Source organism: Micropterus salmoides, unplaced genomic scaffold (genome assembly GCF_014851395.1).
Source record: "Micropterus salmoides isolate LMB-PRFRI ecotype aquatic unplaced genomic scaffold, ASM1485139v1 Ms_hic_scaffold_14, whole genome shotgun sequence".
Classification (NCBI taxonomy): Eukaryota; Metazoa; Chordata; class Actinopteri; order Centrarchiformes; family Centrarchidae; genus Micropterus; species Micropterus salmoides.
The window spans coordinates 22,419,428-22,439,901 of record NW_024040485.1 but is presented as its reverse complement, the minus strand read 5'-3'; the positions used below and the strand labels follow the sequence as shown (position 1 = coordinate 22,439,901).

Genomic DNA, 20,474 nt, shown 5'->3' with positions numbered 1-20,474 from the left:
ACAAATTAATCTGAAGCTATATCAAATCTTTAAAGAGAAACTTCTTTATTTGAGGAAACATTACAAAACAATTCTCAAATGTCAAAAAGGGGGTACCGAGAACATACGTGCCACCCCGGCAAATACATAGCAGTCCTCTGTGAAAACAAATACTTCCAAGCTGTCCTCATTACAGTGTCAACGGTTCGGGGGGGTGCTCTTTCCTTCCGTGTATGACATTCACAATACAAACACTCCATCACAATGAAATGGACAAAGAATTGAGACTTATTTTAAACAAACTCTTCCATTGACACTTGAGTTCTCACAGTTTGTCCCACGGTTCCCCTTCCTCCCATTAGTAAAGTCAGTCAGTGGGTCAGCACGTCCCATTCATCAGAAAGGTGAGGTTCACTGCGTGGGTCTTAACAGGACAAAAGGGGATTACTCGTCACTGGTCTTCTTGCTGGCTAACCCACAGTAACAAATCGGCTGCCTTTACTGCTGTGTGATGTGGTGGCACGCCGATCTTTTAGGATGCGAAATCGCTCATTCAAGGTCATCGACGTTTGCTGAGGAAATAAAAGAACACCAGAAACACGTTAATGCACTGTTATTGAGCAATATTTTTGAGACAGACAATGTGGGGATACAAACACCTGCATTTAAAATGTTCCTGTGTCTTAACCATACAGAAATCGCAGCATGCTCTCACCGGTTTCCCAACACTATTGATGTCAAATTGCAGAGGCACTCCTTTTGGTATTTTCTTCTCCACTGTTTCCACCTTAACGGGAGCAGAGCTGGCAACTGGGGGATGCAGGGTCCAAGCAGTGGGAGGCCTACAAAGAAGTCACACTGTATGTCACTTTTATCTGGAAGTGTCTTGTATGTGATGTTTAGTGTGAAGGTCATAACCAACATGCATATTTACAAATTTGTTTATGTATGCAATATAACACACCACTATTTCAGTAACTATGAATAAAGAAATATGCTTAAGTAGATGATCTCCTAAAGGATATCTAAAACCAGTGCGGAAAGATTCTGCAGGGTTTAGGATATTTACTCAGGCTGAGTCCTGGCTGTGGGGTTGTCAATTGAAACGGTCAAGATTCCACTGCTGGTTGTAGATGTGCGCCACCTGGTGGACAAACAGAAACATTGTCTTGTATCACACAATAACAACAGAACCGGACCCTAATATGGCAAACAATGGTCTTCTTTCCCCTCCAAATGATTCATATCCTCAGTGCAATTTCCTCTCACACACACACACACACACTAAGGCAATTAGGTTTTTTTTTTTTTTTTTTATGTATAAAAATACTCACTGGCGGGTTCGGACTGGAGAAGTTTCAGGATTTGGCTTGTGCACCTGGGCCTGCACCTGAGAATAAACACAGTGGTGTGTTGACATGTGGATTTAGTCCAGAGATAGATTTCAAAGTACCAATATGCCCAGACAAACTGGTTATACTACATAACCTCACAGAAAAGCCATGACACATTCTGGTAAATCTACAAATACAGGATGTTTAACAACTCTCAACGCCACACATAACCATTATGTACCTTGAGTCCTCTGCGAAAAAGAAATGTGGCCTGGCGTGCTTCCCTCTGAGTATGCTGGACAGACGGCAGTGGTCTGCAAGACCAACAACAACAACAGTATTGAAATACCGCGGTGTATTCGGTGCAGGTCTAGCAAAGTGTACAGTGTGTGTTCCTGTATACACAGTTAACCACATAAAAGAATCAAATTTAGATTCATCTTTATTCCTTTACACCAGTTTAGAATCAAACTACTTTTTAGATTACATCTCTTTAAGTCTTTCTTACACCACTCCCACAATTCCCCTTGTATTCAGAGAGAACTACACGAGCACAAGTGCACCATAGTACTGTACACAAGTTGTTAGATGGTGTTCTCACCGTCGCTGCAGCTGAAACGGTCTCCTGACAGATGTCGCGTTCTGGCCCCTCTGTGGATCGAGCTGCCTGTACAGCCGCCTCTGTACCTCTGGCTTCCTATACTGGGCTTCAGGGCGCTGAATGAAGGGCTTTGTTTTCTGTCTCGTTTTCTGAAAGTGGATGTGCAGATAAGTACAGTATAACCAAAGGCCGTACTTTTGAAACAGGACTGCTTCAACAAATGGAGTGTAAGAGATGACATGGTTAGCTCATTGTACTGTGTGACAGTAAACAAAACATCCATTCAAATTAGAATAAATAAATATACTGAATGTATGAATTACTGTCTGGAATTAAGTGAGATGCAGCTGATACAAAAACATGAAAGTAACTGGTGACAGAAGAAAACAGTCGCTTCATTGTTAAATTCTTAAAAAGGATAGGTAAGCTCAGTGACACCTAATCAATCTAATCAGCTTGGTCAAATCTGCACAATTTCAGTGTGTAATAGTGGTTGACCAATACGGAATTTTCAATGGCCGATGCCAGTATTCAGAGAGCAGGGCGGCTGATGGCCGATATCAAAACAAAGAAAAGTCATGTATAATCCCATTATTCCAAGCAGAGTACAACCTAATATACAGTACATGGTTATCTTGGCCAGTTAAGTGTTGTCTTAGATGGAATTTTTTTATTAATTATTGAAATAGAAAAATACATTGGGTTACGCTGTAGTTTTCAATACATGATTGTTGTTTGTGTTTAAAGGAGAGTGGGGTACAGTTTGTCAGAAGTGATGTCATTCAACTGCATTATTTTCTACAGTATAACAATATTTTTTTAACACTAGCCAGTAATGGTTTTAGATTAGATCTGCTGTCATTTAGGATGGGAGAAACATTTAATACAGACAATGGTGACTGAGGACATTTAGGGCTACAAATAGGGCTGAACAAATAACCAAACCTTTGTCAAAATCGCAATATGACCTACTATCCAACGAAGGTTAAAATCAAGGGCAACTGGACTTGGTTGAAGATACTGGAAGACGTTTCGTCCCTCATCCAAAGGACTTCTTCAGTTCTGACTGCCTGGCAGGGAAACTCAGCTATTTAACCTCAGTGGGGACGTTGGCCCGGGTCATCGATACCGCTGGTTCGTTAGTGTTCCTTGTTGCTGTGACGACAGTCGTTACAGTCGTTAAGACTACCTGTGGCCAAGACTGAACGACCATCGTTGGTATCCTCACCTGAGGCCAATAGGTTACGTTTGTTGAGTTTCCTGGGAAGTGATGAAAGGACAGCATTGTAAGTGGGGGATAAGTGGTGGCGTAGACCCCCTCCCCTGTTCAATGACGGCTTCTCAACCCTGGTGTAGATGCTTCCTTGACACCTCTTTCAAACCATCCATCTTCTCTGTCTAAAATGTGCACCTGGTGGTCCTCAAACGAGTGTCCTCTGTCCTTCAGATGTAAGTAGACTGCAGAGTCTTGACCTGAGGAGTTGGCCCTTCTGTGTTGAGCCATGCGTTTGGGTGGTGGTTGTTTAGTCTCCCCAATATAGAGGTCTGTGCATTCCTCACTGCATTGGACCGCATGCACAAGATTGCTTTTCTTGTGTTTGGGTGTGCGGTCGTTAACGAAGTGAGCTAGCTGTTCCTGGACAGATGGCAACTGCTGCCAGGAGACAGGATGTGGAGAAAACTCTGCCTCTGGGCATGATGAAGGTCAGGCAGATCCAGGTCACTGAAGCAGGAGGAGCTCAGTCTGTTGGTGTGCTTGCTCAAAGAAAAGAAAGGCAAGCAAGACTGGCTTTGTTAACCAATGTAACAAACTAACGATCCACAAGTTTTTGAAACGAAGAAGAGCTCCGTCTGTAGCTGACAAAAGGTCTCGCAGAGTTGATCAAACTTTTGTGCAATACCAGCACCAAATAGATAAAGTTCCAGTGTAATTAGGGCCCGAGCACGACCGTGTGAGGTCCCTATTGAATTTGCTAAGATTATATATATATATATTTTTTTCCCTGCAAAAGTAGGCTCAAATGACATGGCTTAAACATACTCGAAAACTCACCAAAATTTGCAAACATGTCAGAACTGGTGAAAAATTTCGTATTCTATAAGTTTCGCACATGGGCGTGGCAAAATGACTCGCTAGTGCCACCTAGAAAATTGGAAAAGATTAGCCCCTCGTTCACGTTCAACCTACATGTACGAAATTTTCTGGGGACATGTATCATATCAAGACGCACAAAAAAGCCTCAAGAACCCATAGCCTAAAGTCAACAGGAAGTCGGCCATTTTGAGTTTTACGGCCATTTTTGGAAAAGTGTACATGTAGGATGAGAGTCCCGCCCTGAACACATGTACATGCTGACATTCACCCACAGTCATAGCGCCACCTGCTGGCAACAGGAAGTGACTTTTAACGAAGCAGCCCCCGCCGCACGTTTCACCTATGTGCACGAATTTTCTGTGGTACGTGTATGCATTTCTTCTTCTTCGTTGCATGATTTAGAATAATAAGGTGAGAAATGGGTCTGTTCTGAGTTCATCCTGCACTGCAGCAGCTAATAAAGTCCATTTAATCCCAAAAACGCTTTTCTTTTAGGCAGGCTGGAGCAGAAAACAACTCACCTTTCTCAAGTTGTACAGTAATGTCACATGTGTATGAAGGTGGATCAAACAAGCTAATCTTAAATGTCAAAGTAGAGAGGAGCCAAGTAGGCCTATTTATTTTCATTCATTACACAATATGAATAAGCTATGCAGACAGTTGTAAAGAAAGAACATCTTTTTCTTCTGTTCTCTACTTGTTATAGTTACACAGTATTAGGGGTGTGGGCTGTATTAAAAGTATCCACTGTTCTCCCATGCTCTAACACACAGAAACGATGAAATGTGTGCTGTTCTCACATTCTCCCTCTGTATGTACACATAAACAACAAGGCAGGGAAATATAAAAGGAATTTATTTTATTGTTTGGGTACATTATTGTTCAGTGTACATGCTCACATCTGAAACAAACTTTACGTGCTTGATAACTGTCCCACCCCGCAGACATCTACACGCCAATACCGATTTATATTCATAGCGGCAAGTGCTATGTAGCTCCACATAGGGGACACAGGAAGCGACATATAACACCTTCATGCGGCGTCGGAACCGCGTAGCAAATTCACAGCCGCACCGGCAGAGCTCCAGAATATGCAACTCGGCCGGCTCACACCCGGACGCGCTACAAGTGAGAGGGCCCGCCCAACGCTGCTTGCAGCTTTAATTAATATTTGGCACTGTTTCTACTCTTTTCCCTCTTCTTTCTTTTACATTATCTGTGCTTCAGTTTGTTTGTCTTTTTTTTACTACTTTACAAATTATTTTCTTATAACACTTTGTATTTGGGAGACAAAGACTGCCTTCTCATGCTGTGCCCCATCTACTTGGAACTCCTTACAAAAGAAAGGACCCTCCGGCTGGAGGTGCTGGTGCCTTTTGCGAAGTTCAAATCATTGATTACAGGTTTTTAAAGATGAGTGTAAATGTTTTAAATGAGCAAGCTTTTCATTAGTGTATTCTTTATGAAGGCATCTTAATGCACTGTTTTTTATAGTGTGCTGTTGCATAATGTGTATAGGTAAAATAGTAGATGTTTTGATGTATTGTTAATGTTTTATGTCTGTACGGTCAGACTTGCTGTCTTCGTGTCGAGATTTTATCTCAATGATCTGTCCCTGGTTAAATAAAGGTTACAATGAAATAAATAAACAATAAACAGTGTCTCAGTGGCCAGCATTTAAACACTATGAGTCTAAACAATCCTACTGAGTACATACTGAGTTGACCTACGAAATATTGAGAAACTGCCTAACGTCCTACCAACTCCTGGTCAAAGTCTCCAAAACAAAGTACTTCTCTGATATTATTGTTAGAAACGCACACAGCCCTAAGACCTTGTTCAGTGTAATAAACACTGCATTAAACCATGCTACTGCACTCACAGATGCTACTGCTGAAATTACAAGTTCTTGAGGTTTTTTATTGATAAGGCTAACTGGTACAAGGAAGAGTGACCATATAATCCCAGTATTGGCTGCTCTTCACTGGTTACCAGTGAAATTTAGAATCGACTTTAAGGTGCTGCTAATTGTTTATAAGGCATTACATGGACTGGCCCCATCTTATATTTCAGAACTCCTAATGTTTCATCACTCCTCCAGATCCCTCAGATCATCAAATCATTCCCTCAGCCATCCCACAGTCTCGTATGAAAACAAAGGGTGACCGTGCCTTTTCAGTTGTGGCCCTGAGACTGTGGAATAATCTACCCCTGATTATTAGATCATCCCCCACCATCCACACTTTTAAGTCTCAACTTAAAACACATTTTTATTCTTTGGCGTTTGAGTCTGTTTAGGGGCACCTGCACTTGTGTCTTTATTTATCTATTTTGTATCTAACTGCGTTGTTTTGCTGTATGCCATTAATTGTCTGGCCTGTTTTATTTTCTCTGGTTTTATCCATTTATTTATATATGTATGTATGTATGTATGTATGTATGTATGTATGTATTACATCTTTTTCTGTATAACTTGTCCAGCACTTTGGTTGTTTTCAAATGTGCTTTATAAATAAACTTGACTTGACGAGGTGTTCCAACATTGCTTTAGCAAGATAATTCCTCCAATAACCTATCTAATTACATTTATGTTATGATCGCACAATATGATCTGAGATTTACATTTTTTTTACATTTACATATTTAGCTGACTCTTTTAAAACCTTCATCCTCAGCACTACTCCACTGAATAAAGTTATTTAATTCCCGTCTACCATTTTATGATTGCTTTATTATTGCTGTAACGTTATATTGTCTTCTATGTGGTAGAAGGGAGTTACAAACTTAATTTCACTTTACAACCTGTCGTAATGTGACAAATGTGTACCTTGGAATACCAATGAAATACAATGAGGTGCAAGACTGATCAGAGGCTATAGTGACCAGGCCTGTCTTGTGTGTGCACTGACTCCAGGTTGTCCTCCATTACCTGGTTGATTGCTGCTCTGTTAAGTGTTCCGACTCGTTTCAGCAGGGCAGCTGGCCTCCTGGCTGCCAGTCCTGTGATAACCCCTTGACCCCGTCGTCGGCCTGGTGGTGGAGGGACCCTTCTGTTTCTTATTTTCGGGGCTCCTCCCCGGGGCACGCCACCTCCTGGTAAAGATAATATTAGCGACATTACATATGCACAGAGTTGTTTTGGCAAAAACAAGTAACAGTTACCAAGCAAACGAAAGAGTGCTATAAAATAGCACACACACCTCTCTGAAATGGTCCAGCAGCCCTCGACGGGACTCCCTTTCCTTGGGTTAAACGGCCTTTCCTCTTGACTGGTCGGCGGTTCACATTGGCCTCTCTCCTTTTTAACTGTTGCTCTTTTTTGTTCAACCGAATGATGTCATCTGTTAAATTGATCACACGAGCAATTGTTAACAATTTCGTGTGAATGATCAAATTACGTGTTTTTAGCTGGCTGGCTAGCTAGCTAACTTACGGACAACCCCCCACCAGTTAACCTAAGCTAACATTAGCTAGTACTCTGTTTTAGTAACGTTTGTGTTAACGTTAGCCATCAAGCACCTTACCTAATGACATGTCGACTTTATCGGGAACCGCTGGTGTTCTCCCCCGACTTGCTGTAAAATCATTTGTGTTCATACTTTTAAACCACGACACGCAACCCGAGAGGAAAATGAAAATACAATAATAGCTGCCCCCCGTGCCAGCTGACCGTCCCTTTTGAGGCAACAGACACGAACCTCCTCCGAGCCGTAAACTGCGCCGCGCATGCCCAGCAAAGACATTCCACTTGCATTGTGGGAACTGTAGTTCAATCCAACAAAAACAGAGTGTTACAAAACCTAAACACCACCGCGCTCATGTAACCAGCAGTATGAAAGGAAATACGATACCACCTAACGTGTTTCTCGTCGCTGGACTTATAAAAGGCCCGTAACTCCGCAAGCCCTTTCCTTCGGCTTACTTTAGCTTCAAATTATCTCTCACAGACTTACTTCAGTCGTTATTCATTGTATGTTGCACTGCATTTGGAGGAGGTAAGTTATATTTTCAACGCGACGGTCATTTGAATGAGAAGTTGTAGCTGGTCGTGTGGTTTGCTTTTTTCTCCATATTCTATATTCCATATCAGGCTTGTGTTTCTTAATGGAGTCTATCCTCAGAGTTTAGTCCAACATACACTTGTTTTCGTATTTTTTGTTTTCTGTAGTGATTTGCAAACGCACACGGTGTTATCACGAGTTGTTCACAATTTTCACTGCAGCTCACCTTTTCACTGTGCACCAAGGCGCCTCTTGAGGTTTGTTGCCTACAGAAATCAGAGGCCCAGTTCAGTATTCTCCTGCCTGACCAAGTCAATCACCAGTGAAATCACCATGTCAGCCGTAAAACGCAAGGCAACATCTGCTGCAGCGGCTGAAGAGCCCAGTGCCAAGCAGCAGAAGTTGGCTCCCATGAAGGAGAAGAAGGAGAGAGCTGGGGGCTGGCTGCAGGACCTTGTGACGAAGCAGAGGACAGAAATGAAGGAGCTGAAATTCAACAACAAGCGCCTTCGTTTTATATCTGAAACTAAAAAGATAAAGCAGGGCTCGGAGGGTGTCCTGTACTGGATGTCAAGAGACCAAAGAGTACAAGGTAAACACTTAGAACAACTTACAGCAGTGCACTGAGATTCCTGTTTTGGCTTGTATTTTCTCCATGTGTCCATTGTTTCCCCCTGTGTTTTAGATAATTGGGCACTGATCCATGCACAGCAGCTTGCCATGAAGGAGAGCCTACCTCTGCACATCTGCGTCTGCCTGCATGTCCCAAAATCAGAACTGTCCACTCTGAGACATTACAGCTTTATGTTGAAAGGTCTGGAAGAAGTTGCAGAGGTATTGACTTCATGATTTTTTGAATGCACTTACAGCCAGAAATTCCAGTAGTGCATTAGTCAGTGTGTCTATAGTCATTTGATTGACAGAAAAAACAAACATCACAGTACATTTACTGTATTCCATTAGCAAATAGACCAGATCAAGTAATACCACCAAATACTTGCAGGGTCTATTCACATTTTTTATTCAAGTGTTTTAAGCTGGTTAGAATCTACTAACATTTTTCAGTAGTTTTTGATCCAGGTACTTGAACCCACAACCAAGTCTCTAACTTTGTTGTTCTGCCCCTAACAAACAGGAATGTAAAACCTTAGACATCCAGTTCCACTTGCTGCATGGTTCACCGGGGGAAGTTGTCCCTAGCTTTGTGTCAGACTGCAGCCTTGGGGCGGTTGTGACAGACTTCTCCCCCCTCAGAGAGCCACTGCAGTGGCTGGAGGATGTCAAAAAGATGCTTCCGAAGGACATACCATTCATACAGGTAAAAACTCTGTCCACAAAGGGGAGAGAGTGTTGATGGGATGCTCTGCGTTCTGGGGCCTGAAAGTTCAACATATCCAGGATATCTTTTCGTTATCTGGCTTCACTAACCTTAACAGTCGATGCCGGTTATCCCAATCCAGTCATGAGCTTGTTCACATAAAAAAGGTGGTGTTTGCAGGATATGACCAATTGCAAACAGACAGCAGAGCATCATAAGCATGAGAAAACTATAATATTGGACAAATAGCCGATGACATAGTTAAACACACAATCCAGGCTAAAAGCAACACAGCTGCAGCTGCGACATGCAGGAAGTCAGAAAATTGCAGACAGTGTGAATGCCTAAGTAAACAGACGTCTACTATGAATGTGTTGCTTTGATGTATTCTTATAGCGTGTATGACAATTTTAGCCTTATTCTCAGAATCAGCTTTATTGCCAGGTATGTGTACACATACGAGGAAATTGACTCTGGATTGTACAATGCTCACGATGTGCTTACTTATACAATAACACAATAAGACAATTAAAATCAAACACGGCTACAGTATAGAGAACACACATCTATATATATATATATATATATATATATATATATATATATATATATATATATATATATATATATATATATATATATATATTATATATATATATATATATATATATATATATATATATATATATATATTATATATATATATAATATATATACACACACACTATGAACAAAAAACAGACAGATTGAGACAATAGTGCAATGAGCAGAGTGCAAAGGATGCAGGAGAAAATTATTATTACAATTGTTATTATTATGTACATGTCGGAGGTGGATGTGATATACAGGTGCACATATACATACATGCATACATGTACACAGTGTGATGAGTGCAAAGAATGCTGGAATAAATAAGTATTATCTGCAGGTGTTATGTACATCAGGTAGGTGGATTTGATATACAGTATATACAATATACAGTATGAACAATGCTGAAATAGAGAATGATGAATAAATAGTAAGTGGTAGCCAGTAAACAGGTGGCAGATTTACGGGGTTATTGCATATTCTCTGCTGTGTGTCGGCATTTTTACATTAAACACCTCATTCCAACTCACATTCAAGAACATCTGGTAACTTAAAGAAATCTGATTCATTTATTTTACACACTCAAAAATGTTCCAAACATTGTTCTAAATTAACTTCATAAAGCAATGAAACGAAAAATTCTATCATGCCATAAAATGTGCTCTAAAGGTGGTTGAAAGACTGTATTTCAACATTTACTTAAAACTCACCCACATTACCTGTGCCCAGATAGCGAAAGGGGGGGCGGTACATTTTGTTTCGTCCCTCATCCATGAGACTGTATTGCCTTTTTATGTGCCCATGTGTGCTGTCAGTATTTCTTCATTATCTGTTATATGAGTTAAACACCTCATTTTCCTTTTTATAGGTTGACGCCCACAATATTGTTACCTGCTGGGAAGCATCACCTAAACTTGAGTACGCCGCAAGGACAATCAGAGGAAAAATCAACAAGCTTTTGCCAGAGTTCCTCACTCAGTTTCCTCTGGTAGAGAAACACCCCTACACGGCTACAAGAACCACAAAAGTAAGTGCTGCAGTAACAGTATACTAACAGTATATTCATTTTCAAGGACTGGATCTGGTTGAGAGTCCTAAAAATGGTTCTCCTAAAAATGTTCCTTGAAGTGTTTTCTAAGATCAATACAAGGGAAAGTGAGCTGTCAGTGAGCTCATTGATGTGGCGTTTGCAATAAAGCACTTCCTTTCGACCTTCACCAGCTCCCCTCCTCTGCACATTATTTATTGACGAGTGAATATAAACAGTGGACTTTTTTGACTGTTCAAAAGTAAAATAAAAAAAATCCTTCCCAGCACTTGATGTTAAGGCTGCAGGGGTGTGCGCCTTCGCTGCAGTGCTTTGATTGATATGCCATTCACTGGTTTGAGTCCCCTGATAACATAAGCTAGGTGAAAGGCTCAGAACCTTCTTCACCTCTTTTGAAGTTTGCAGTGTATATTTTACTGTCACCTGTGACCTCAGCTGAATTTTCCTCTTTTCTCCCACCTTTACCGTACAGCAAGTAGACTGGGACAAAACCCTGGCCTCCCTGCAGGTTGACAAAACAGTTGGAGAGACGGAGTGGGCTAAGCCAGGCACCAAGGCAGGATTGGCCATGTTGGAGTCCTTCATTGATGTACGCCTTAAACAGTTTGACACCAAACGCAACGACCCAAATGCTGCAGCCCTCAGCCAGCTCTCCCCCTGGATCCGCTTCGGTCAGTAGTACCATGAAAAGGTGGTTAAAAAAAGGGTGTGATGCGTGTATTGGGGGCAACTCTGTATTCACTCTGGAGGTCCTTCAACCACAACAGTCAAACTTTAGACCTGACCTTAGTACAACTGCTACAAATTTTGTGTAGACTTAAGTCTGTTCTTACAGATGGTTGTCAGGGTATATTTTCTGTTTCTAGTAGCTTATTTCTACTTTTAAATTGTACTTAATTCTTCACCTTATTTTAGTGTTTACTTAATTTAATTAGCTCTCTTTCACTTCAGTTCTTTTTTTCTCACACACCTCTGTTGCAGACACAGCGGTATGCCCTGCCTCTTTCTGTGTCTTTCTCCACGTATGTGTCAGCTCTGTTGACTTTCTCCATAAAGCAGCTGAAAAGACACAGAACACGTCTTCTGGATTTTTCCACCCACAATTCTGTTTACAGCAGCAGATGTACCGCAAGTGGAGAAGGCGACATAGCCTATGAACATGAAACCAACTTGGTAGCTAACAAATGACATCTGCACTGATATGTTCACTGTCGCTTCAGTCCGTGCTTGTAAAATATTCACTGTGTACGCGTTTTGTAACATAATAACGTTAGATCTACACCTGTCCATTATCCCAACCTATAGGAGTAACTATTATAGTATAAGTTTATAAGTATAATATTCTAACATTCAATTAAAGGTATAATGTTAATTTATAATATACTGTTAATATAATCATATGAATTATATTATGCTAATATTTTCATTTTAATTTCATACAGTTGTTATACTATATATTTTACCACTAGTATAGTATTAATTCAAATTACAGCAGTTTCATTTTTGGGTTAGGGGGGATTACAGTAGTTTGAAGTATTTACTCGCACACACTGGATTAGTAATCTGGCGTACTGGGCCGACGCACCTTTGGGGCCGGTGTAATGTAAATTATTTATTTATATAACTATAAAACGGGCCAACGTTCGGCCCATAAAGCATGGACATCGGCCCACAGGATGATTTTCTTTACTGACACTGGACCCACCCCCTCTGCTCTCTACTTAGCAACTACTAATTTGTCCCGAGCAAATTGTAATCAAAACATTTAAATATAAATGTTGTTGGTCAGCGTCTAGTCAATGTGTTTGCTACGCAAACGGTTAACAGTCGCCGCAAAGTAGTGAGAGAATAACATGACACACCTGACCACGACACAGACACCTGTTGCTCTCTCTGCTGTCTCTGGCCCCCTCTCACAGAGACACTTTGCTCTGTTTGACTGTCTCTCTGTTCCAGGATGCTTGATTCCCTCTGAAGCGGCTGTGAGCTGAACTTTATCAGAGGTGCTGAAGTGAACATGTGTGTGGATGTGTGGTGATATTGCTGTCTGATCACAATGTTTTCAGTTTCGGTTTTCTACCTCTGATGAAGAGCAGTGAGCTCCTCTCATCCAGTACAGTCCCAGACGGGCACTAAAGGGGGAAGCAGCCTACTACCATATCAGCAGAGCAATAACGCAGGGTAATGCACAGCAGTGGGGCAGGTAGATTTTGTTAAAATATAATGACTTCATTTTCATTATATCTCGTAATATTATCTCAAATTATTATTGTGCAAATGTCAGAGAACACAGATATGTGGGAGAGATTTTTAATGTGCAGAAAGTTCTGAACATGAGCAGAAAAGCTGCTGAAACATAGGAGCTATTAAGGTGCAGGGGTATATAACTGAATTAAAATGAATTCATTTATCATTGAGGTGAAAAGGTGCAATGTGCACATTTAAATACTTTAGGTTACTTCAGTCATGCCTGCATGTGTGTTGACTCAGCAGGGATAAAATAAAATGAAAAACAGGAGAAACATATTTGACAGCAATACAGAATGCCTGAGAGCCTTACAGCACTATATTACACTATATTTTTTATTTTTTGAATGGTCACCTGAATTTTGTTTTTCCTTTTATATAAATAAAGACATTTCCTCAATGAATTGGTGCAGAACAATTCACCAGAATGCAGGAAATGATGTATTTAAAGCCCAAATTTTCCCCCTCTTCAATTAAAAACAATATATATTATCAGTAGTAATGATACAAATCATAATAAATGTATTTATATGGCCTATGATTTTTAATAATTTAAATGTAGCTTAATGATTTATAGGGTTCAGTTTGACAAATGGCATAATAAGGTAGCAGTTTTTCAGGGTTGATGCAAGTATGTCTCCAGAATGCAGGAAATTAAGTGTTTTCTATTTTGTCAACATATTAAAATATGTTGTTGTCTTGTTGTCATGGCCCCACTATTGTGCATTGTCAAGTCTCATGGGCTAAGAGTTTTGTCAAATCCCTAATCTAAGCCCTTAAGCAAGGACGGTGTAATGGTGAAATTTTTTGTCCCAGTCCAGCCCTGCACACACTATTCGTAAGTAATTTCTTGGGTTCGCACATATCTATTTTTAGGGGCATTTGTGAGTGAAGTACTCTCACTGTAGAATCCTGTATCTACATTGGATTACGGAGATATCCTGCATGCAGCTGACACTACCGTTAAACCACTGGATGGCATTTAACACAGTGCTATTTGAAAGTCAGCAGCCGTGATGCCAGATCACAGGCTTTAAAAGTTCCTCATACCAGCTCTTAACTGGGGAAGACACCCTTTTATCATTGCCTCCTTATTCTGTCCATCTTTATCTGTCTCTTTTCTGATCCTTTTCAACCATCTCTTCTTCCTCCCCTTCAGGCCACCTGTCAGCCCAGCGTGTGGCGCTGCAAGTTCAGAGCAGCGGGAAGAGCGCAGGTCAGTCCGTGTCCTCCTTCATCGAGGAGCTGGTGGTGCGCAGGGAGCTGACTGACAACTTCTGCTTTTACAACAAGAAATATGACAGCGTCGAGGGTCCGTTGAGTTATCAGTAATTACATCCTGTTCACACTGGAATGTGGTGTCATTCAGATGAGTCATCTGCTCACCAGCTGGATTCATTTGACTAAATTGATGTGTGTGTGTGTGTGTGTGTGTGTGTGTACTACTCAGGTGCGTATGAGTGGGCTCAGAAGACCTTAAAAGATCATGGCAAAGATAAGAGGCCCTATCTCTACACGTGTGAGCAGCTGGAGAAAGCAAAGACACATGACAAACTCTGGAATGCTGCTCAGGTACATTTAGTCTCTCTCAGGTGTTTTTGATGTAAACACATTTGCTCGCTTGTCCGTGTTGAGCTTTGTTTCTTACTGCTGTTTTTTTGGCTTTATCTCCTTTAGTACCAGATGATCACTGAGGGGAAGATGCATGGTTTCTTGAGGATGTACTGGGCCAAAAAGATTCTGGAGTGGACTTCTTCACCAAAGGAGGCGCTCTCAATCGCTCTGTACCTAAACGATCGCTATGAGCTGGATGGCCAGGACCCTAATGGCTTTGTCGGTGAGGACTTAGATTAAATTCTTATTCGTGCGTGTTATACTGATTTACTGAATTCGTTTTCACACATCTTCTCGCCCTCCCCGCTGTGTTTCCCCTCCTGTAGGTTGTATGTGGTCGATTTGTGGCATCCATGACCAGGGCTGGGGAGAGAGACCTGTTTTCGGAAAGATCCGCTACATGAACTACAAAGGCTGCCTTCGGAAGTTTGCCGTAGCCCAGTTTGAGAGAAAGTATTGTCCTAAAAACCTTTGAGGCATAAAATGTTTTGAAGGATAGGAATAAAATGCCTGACAGCATGTATCTCCTAAACCTTTACCTCAGGGAACAGCCTTTCTAACAGTTGATTTTCTTCTTTTTTTATTTTTATCTTGTTTTGACAAAAACATTCAGTATATTGTTGTTTAGACTGTTTATTTGACTGAATATTTAGACATGTTGTTTATGCTTATCAAGACTCTAAGCTGTTTTCTGGTAGGGTATTGGACAGTGTGCTGTTGCTTAACATTATATTTTGCTCTGTGGTGCCTACTTAGTAAGCAGAAAGAACTTTTTACTTTTTAATTATTGTTTTTTTTTCACAGTAAATTTTCTTTTCAAAAAGCTACCACAATACATGGTGTTCTTTTAGAGTAACTCAAAGGATTTGACTCCATTTTCTGAAAAATACCTCTTTTCAAACAAAACATACTGTACAACTGTAAACAAGGCGATTTGCTATCACGTATATATCAAGATCTCATTGTTCATTTAGAATATTCTTATCTGTAAGACCTGAAATGCAGCATATTTTTGATTTGATTTTTGACTTTTTTGATTATTCTTTACTCAGAAGGATACATCCACCCACAATCACGTTGATTGATAGCATTTGAATTTCATTAATAAATAATAAACTTCAATCAATTCTAAATTAATGAATTTAATACTAGAGTAGCTTGTAGTATTGTTATCTACAGGCTACTGATTCAAAATCTAATCAAATCGGTATATAAATGCTCTTTTTAACAAAACACATTTTAATGATGGTCAACAAAATAATTTGATTATTGAAACTCATGTTCTTTAATCCAAAATAGAAAAGACAAATATATATACTGTATAAAACACTTGTATTTGCAGGGTTTGGGAAACATCACAGTTACAAATGTGGTTTTATTGAGCACTGATGTGATTAAGCACAGAAACAAAAACCACTTCTACCAAACCTAATTAACTAGTGTATAAAAACATTCCCTTCAGCAAACAATGCACTTTAAACCATTTCGCAAAATCCAATATCGAACTCCTCTATGCTATGGGCTTTTGCTGTCTTACTACATTTCAGAGGAAAAAGATATGTCACCCAAGAATGTGCTTTTTTGTGCTGATTAGCTGAAACCAGTTTGTATGGTTACAAGGAAAGGAATATTACAGTGTGATATTTTATTCTATAATTTACTGGTTCAAGTTTCTATCCTACAAGCTGCTAATCCTTCAAATGCTGTTGTAGATGAAGAGTAAATCAGTTCTTGAAGATTAGTGGTTGAAAAGCAGCAGGACTATGAGTCATATTAAAGACAAGAAGTGACAGGAATTATTTTCCTTGCGGAAATGAGATGTGTTGCATAAACACATAAAGCAGCATGTTGAATAAAATACAATCATGTTTAAGCAGGTTATCAATTATATTTTAACTTGTCGAGTCTCCTGCAAGAAAATTGCAACATTTCTTAGTACAGAGATTTGGTAGTGATGTGTAGTTTCACACTAAGCTGTTATTGCCTTATATTACATGTGCTCCCCTACCAGGTACACAATAAATTCATGCTTACAGTGGAGGATGGTGTGGTTATACAAGCTGACAAGGATGCCCATATTTAGATGTTCTTCTTCTGGCAAACACATGAGCAGTGTTTCATGTAAAGAATTGTTTTATCCAGAGCTCTAACAATAGGCTCACTGGAATACCAATATTTCATTTTAACACAGAACATTGCATCAACAATGACTCTAAGAGGATGTTGCTGGTGATCTTCAAGCCAGGGGAACTGGCTCTCCTGCTTTATCAAATAGATCGTACTGAAAACTACTTAAAGTCACGGCTTTGTAAGAATACAATCACAGCTCTTTTTACACTGAGGTTTAAGCTACCTATTACAGCTGATATTGGGTTTCTCATAGAAAAATGTGCGGGAGACTTACAGGGTTTCACAAAGTTATAAGAATGAATTAAGTGCACAGCTCAAATTTGCTCAGCTGTGTAAATTTACCAATAATCTGGCTTGAGCAGCCCAGAGTGCTTCTCACATGAAAGCTTTGTGTCGTGCTCACAGTTTCACTTGAGTAGTTCTGTTGCTACCTCAGGTGGATGTCAAACAAAAAAACATACTACTAGGTCCAGTTGTTTTAGAAAATCAACTACAAATCTTTAAGACTAAAAGTCTACAACCTTTGTGAGGCTGTACTTAGGCACAGCCGTGCTTTCAACTAAATGCTGACATCACAATGTCAATGTTAACATACCGATTTTTCTCAGGTATCATGTTTACTGCGGTCGCTATATTTGGCACGTTAGCACATTTTCTAATTAGCACTAAATAAAATAATAGTTGAGGCTGATGGGAATGACATTAGTTTTGCAGTTTAATCATAAATTGAAGTGTTTTACCAGACAATTACATGAAAACAAAAGAAAACTCAATAAAAGAATGGGATGACCAAAATTATACACAATTTCATGGCAATCCATCTAATAGTTGGCATATCAGTAAAAACACATGTGAACCTCTGTCTGACAGATTGACATTGTTCCTAGAGCTATGCCATCTTTTCACACTAAACTGTAAACAAAGTCAGTCATAAATCATTTTCTATTCTCATGTATCATAGTTTCTTTATTCAGTTAGGCATACAGTTTTCCAGGTGTAATTGATCTGTAAGACCTGAGATATAGCATATGTTGCCTTACATTATTTTTACTCAAAAGCATACATCCACCCACAATCACTTTTAATTTAATTTAATTTAGAATGAAGCAACACTTGAACACTTTGAAGCATTGTTATCAAAAAGCTATTGTGACAGATAAGTGACATTTATCTCCAGAGATCTTCCTTTGTCCACTGTGCGCAACATTGTAAAGATGTTTACAGCCCATGGCACTGTAGCTAATCTCCCTGGAGGTGAACAAAAGAGAAAAATTTATAAAAGATTGCAACAAAGGATTGTTCAAATAGTGTATAAAGAACCTTGATCAACTTCCAAACAAATTCAGGCTGACCTGCATCAATAGGGTAAAACACTGTCATCTTGCACTATCCGTCGCCATCTGAATGAAAAGGGAGGACCTAGGAGGAGCCTGCTGCTGGCACAGAAACATGAAAAAGCCAGTGTGGAGTACCCAAAATCCTTCTGTGAGAATGTCCTGTGGACAGATGAGACTAAAATAGAGCTTTTTGGTAAAGCACATCATTGTGCATCATCATGAGGCCTTCAAAGAAATGAATAGGGTGCCTACAGTCAAACATGCTGGAGGTTCACTGATGTTTTGGGGTTTCATATTGCCGCTTCAGACACTGGATGTCTTGACTGTGTGCATAACATTATAAAATCTGATGACTACCAAAGAATAATGGTTTGCAGTGTCAGAAAGCTGGGTCTCCATCAGAGGTCTCCAATGGTTTAAGACAAAGCACTGAGAGTTCTGAAGTGGCCGGCAATGAGTCCAGATGACATGCAGACAGACAGGCAAGGGTGCCCATATTTTTGGCCACGACTGTACATGGTGAAATTGTTTCTTTGTTTCTCTGTATTAATTGTGCTTATTATTGATCGGGAGTCTGCAAAGGGTGTTTTATTTGGAAAATCTGTTCCGTGTTTGACTTCCTGCCCAGTTCGATCTGCTCTGCGTCGCTTCAGGCTGCTTCGGTCAAAATAGACTTGCTGCGTATTGTCGGCGAAGCGGAGAGCAAGAGCTGCATCTGATGTGAGCGCAAGCATTGACTAGATTGTTGACCAGTGAATAGACTAACCAAGACAGTTTTGATAAGTTTTATTTGGTTTCTGTCGAGTTTGAAGGAAGTATGTTTTACGATGAGGTAACAAGGTGATTAGTTCGGTGCAAGAGCAGACTAAGTTAGTCATTGGGAGTATGCAGGAATAAAGATCTCTAAACATCCAGACCTCCCGACAAACGCTTTGTCCATTTGTTTGTATTTGTCTGTTTGATAAGGAAAATAGGTGTAAGCACCTGTGTACTTTTACATTTTGTGAGTTTATTTAGTTTATTTATTAGTTTAAAAGCTAAGACAGCTTGTGTAACGTAGCGACCGCCGCTCAAACTCCCAGCTGAAACTACGAAAGGGAAACCAGATCCATACCTACTATTGGACCAGCCTACCAAGTGATATTACTATACAAGAGGCCTACAGGTCGGGATTAGCTGGTTAGCATGCTAACTTCCGTAGATAACAGAACTGTTACTTCTTCACATTCTGCTGATAATGTTAGTTTATTTTCTGGCCATATTTTACGCATTATACACTAGGAATAGAAAAAGACAAATATTTGCAGTATCACACACTTGTATTTGCAGGGTTTAGATTACATCATAGTTGCAAATGTGGGTTTATTGAGCGCTGATGTAGTTCAGCACAGAAACAAAACGCACTAATAGCAAATCTAATTAACTGCACCCTCAGTAAAAACAATCCCTTCAGGTAATAACACACTTCACACTGTAGGCTACTGCAAATTATGGAACCTACTGTATGCTATGGGCTCTTTTGTTGTGTTACATTTTAGAGGAAAGAGATATATGTCTCCCAAGACTGTGCATTCTTGTGCTAATTAGTTGAAACCAGTTGGTATGGTTATAGGGAATAAGAACATCAAAGTGTGATATACACCACACATGAACCTCGTGGTGGCAATAGAGGAAAAATCCATGGATCAACAAAGTCATTAGGATGCATCCCCTGGGACCATAACTGTCAAAGTGTATATACAAGATTTAATGGCAAATAATCTATTAGCTGTTGAAAATACATCAGACTCAACCAAAGCGGTGGATCGAGTGACAGGCTGACACTGTTGTCCCTAGAGCCACAACACTAGCGTGGCTAAAAACACAAAAAGATGAGATGTTGGACTATGCCAACCATGACTTTCTCCTGCTTTCCTGAGTTTGCAGTGTGAGTCATTTCAGCACAAAGACAAGAGACTTTTAAACAGGAGGAGAATGCAATCACAGCAGAACTCCTGTGTCCTGAGATTTACTTGTCTTTTGTGAAATAGCTTGTATAAAAATTGAGTGGGGCGCTAATCTCACTGACTAAGACTGGCATAACAAGGAAAAATGACAACAGTGAAGCGTTGCCAGAGTTTAATCAATGTGCTGTTGATAACTTCTTCCCTCTTTTATCTACCAATATACTTTTTGCTTACAA

The 20,474-nt window shown here is 40.0% G+C and overlaps 2 protein-coding genes across 4 annotated transcripts; one reads left to right on the top strand and one right to left on the bottom strand.

The window, feature by feature from the left end:
* Positions 1-21: 21 nt before the first annotated feature.
* LOC119902335 (UAP56-interacting factor-like) lies at positions 22-7,712 on the bottom strand. Its single transcript, XM_038718452.1, has 9 exons — positions 7,534-7,712; positions 7,210-7,350; positions 6,939-7,102; positions 1,915-2,063; positions 1,555-1,627; positions 1,314-1,369; positions 1,049-1,123; positions 695-821; positions 22-551 (listed from the first exon to the last, which is right to left on the bottom strand). The coding sequence occupies exons 1-9, from the start codon at positions 7,604-7,606 to the stop codon at positions 450-452; spliced, it is 960 nt and encodes a 319-aa protein (XP_038574380.1). The 5' UTR covers positions 7,607-7,712; the 3' UTR covers positions 22-449.
* Positions 7,713-7,822: 110 nt separating this feature from the next.
* LOC119902333 (CPD photolyase) lies at positions 7,823-15,958 on the top strand. Of its 3 annotated transcripts, none has more exons than XM_038718449.1 (10): positions 7,823-8,004; positions 8,256-8,602; positions 8,696-8,844; positions 9,146-9,328; positions 10,785-10,943; positions 11,437-11,635; positions 14,371-14,523; positions 14,662-14,783; positions 14,889-15,048; positions 15,152-15,300. In XM_038718449.1, the coding sequence occupies exons 1-10, from the start codon at positions 7,982-7,984 to the stop codon at positions 15,298-15,300; spliced, it is 1,644 nt and encodes a 547-aa protein (XP_038574377.1). In that variant the 5' UTR covers positions 7,823-7,981. The 3 variants fall into 3 exon arrangements, with proteins under 3 accessions (XP_038574377.1, XP_038574376.1, XP_038574375.1); XM_038718448.1 differs by having other exon boundaries at positions 8,232-8,602; XM_038718447.1 differs by lacking the exon at positions 7,823-8,004 and having other exon boundaries at positions 8,030-8,602; positions 15,152-15,958.
* Positions 15,959-20,474: the final 4,516 nt, after the last annotated feature.

What these genes read in the sequence shown, in the direction of transcription:
- LOC119902335 (XM_038718452.1), bottom strand. Translation starts at nt 7,606, where the DNA reads ATGAACACAAATGATTTTACAGCAAGTCGGGGGAGAACACCAGCGGTT. An exon ending in TGCTGGACCATTTCAGAGAG is followed by an intron (nt 7,103 to 7,209) that starts GTGTGTGTGCTA and finishes TATCTTTACCAG; the next exon opens with GAGGTGGCGTGCCCCGGGGA. An exon ending in CCGTTTCAGCTGCAGCGACG is followed by an intron (nt 1,628 to 1,914) that starts GTGAGAACACCA and finishes TTGGTCTTGCAG; the next exon opens with ACCACTGCCGTCTGTCCAGC.
- LOC119902333 (XM_038718447.1), top strand. Translation starts at nt 8,038, where the DNA reads ATGAGAAGTTGTAGCTGGTCGTGTGGTTTGCTTTTTTCTCCATATTCT. An exon ending in GAAATATGACAGCGTCGAGG is followed by an intron (nt 14,524 to 14,661) that starts GTCCGTTGAGTT and finishes TGTACTACTCAG; the next exon opens with GTGCGTATGAGTGGGCTCAG. An exon ending in GGACCCTAATGGCTTTGTCG is followed by an intron (nt 15,049 to 15,151) that starts GTGAGGACTTAG and finishes CCCCTCCTGTAG; the next exon opens with GTTGTATGTGGTCGATTTGT.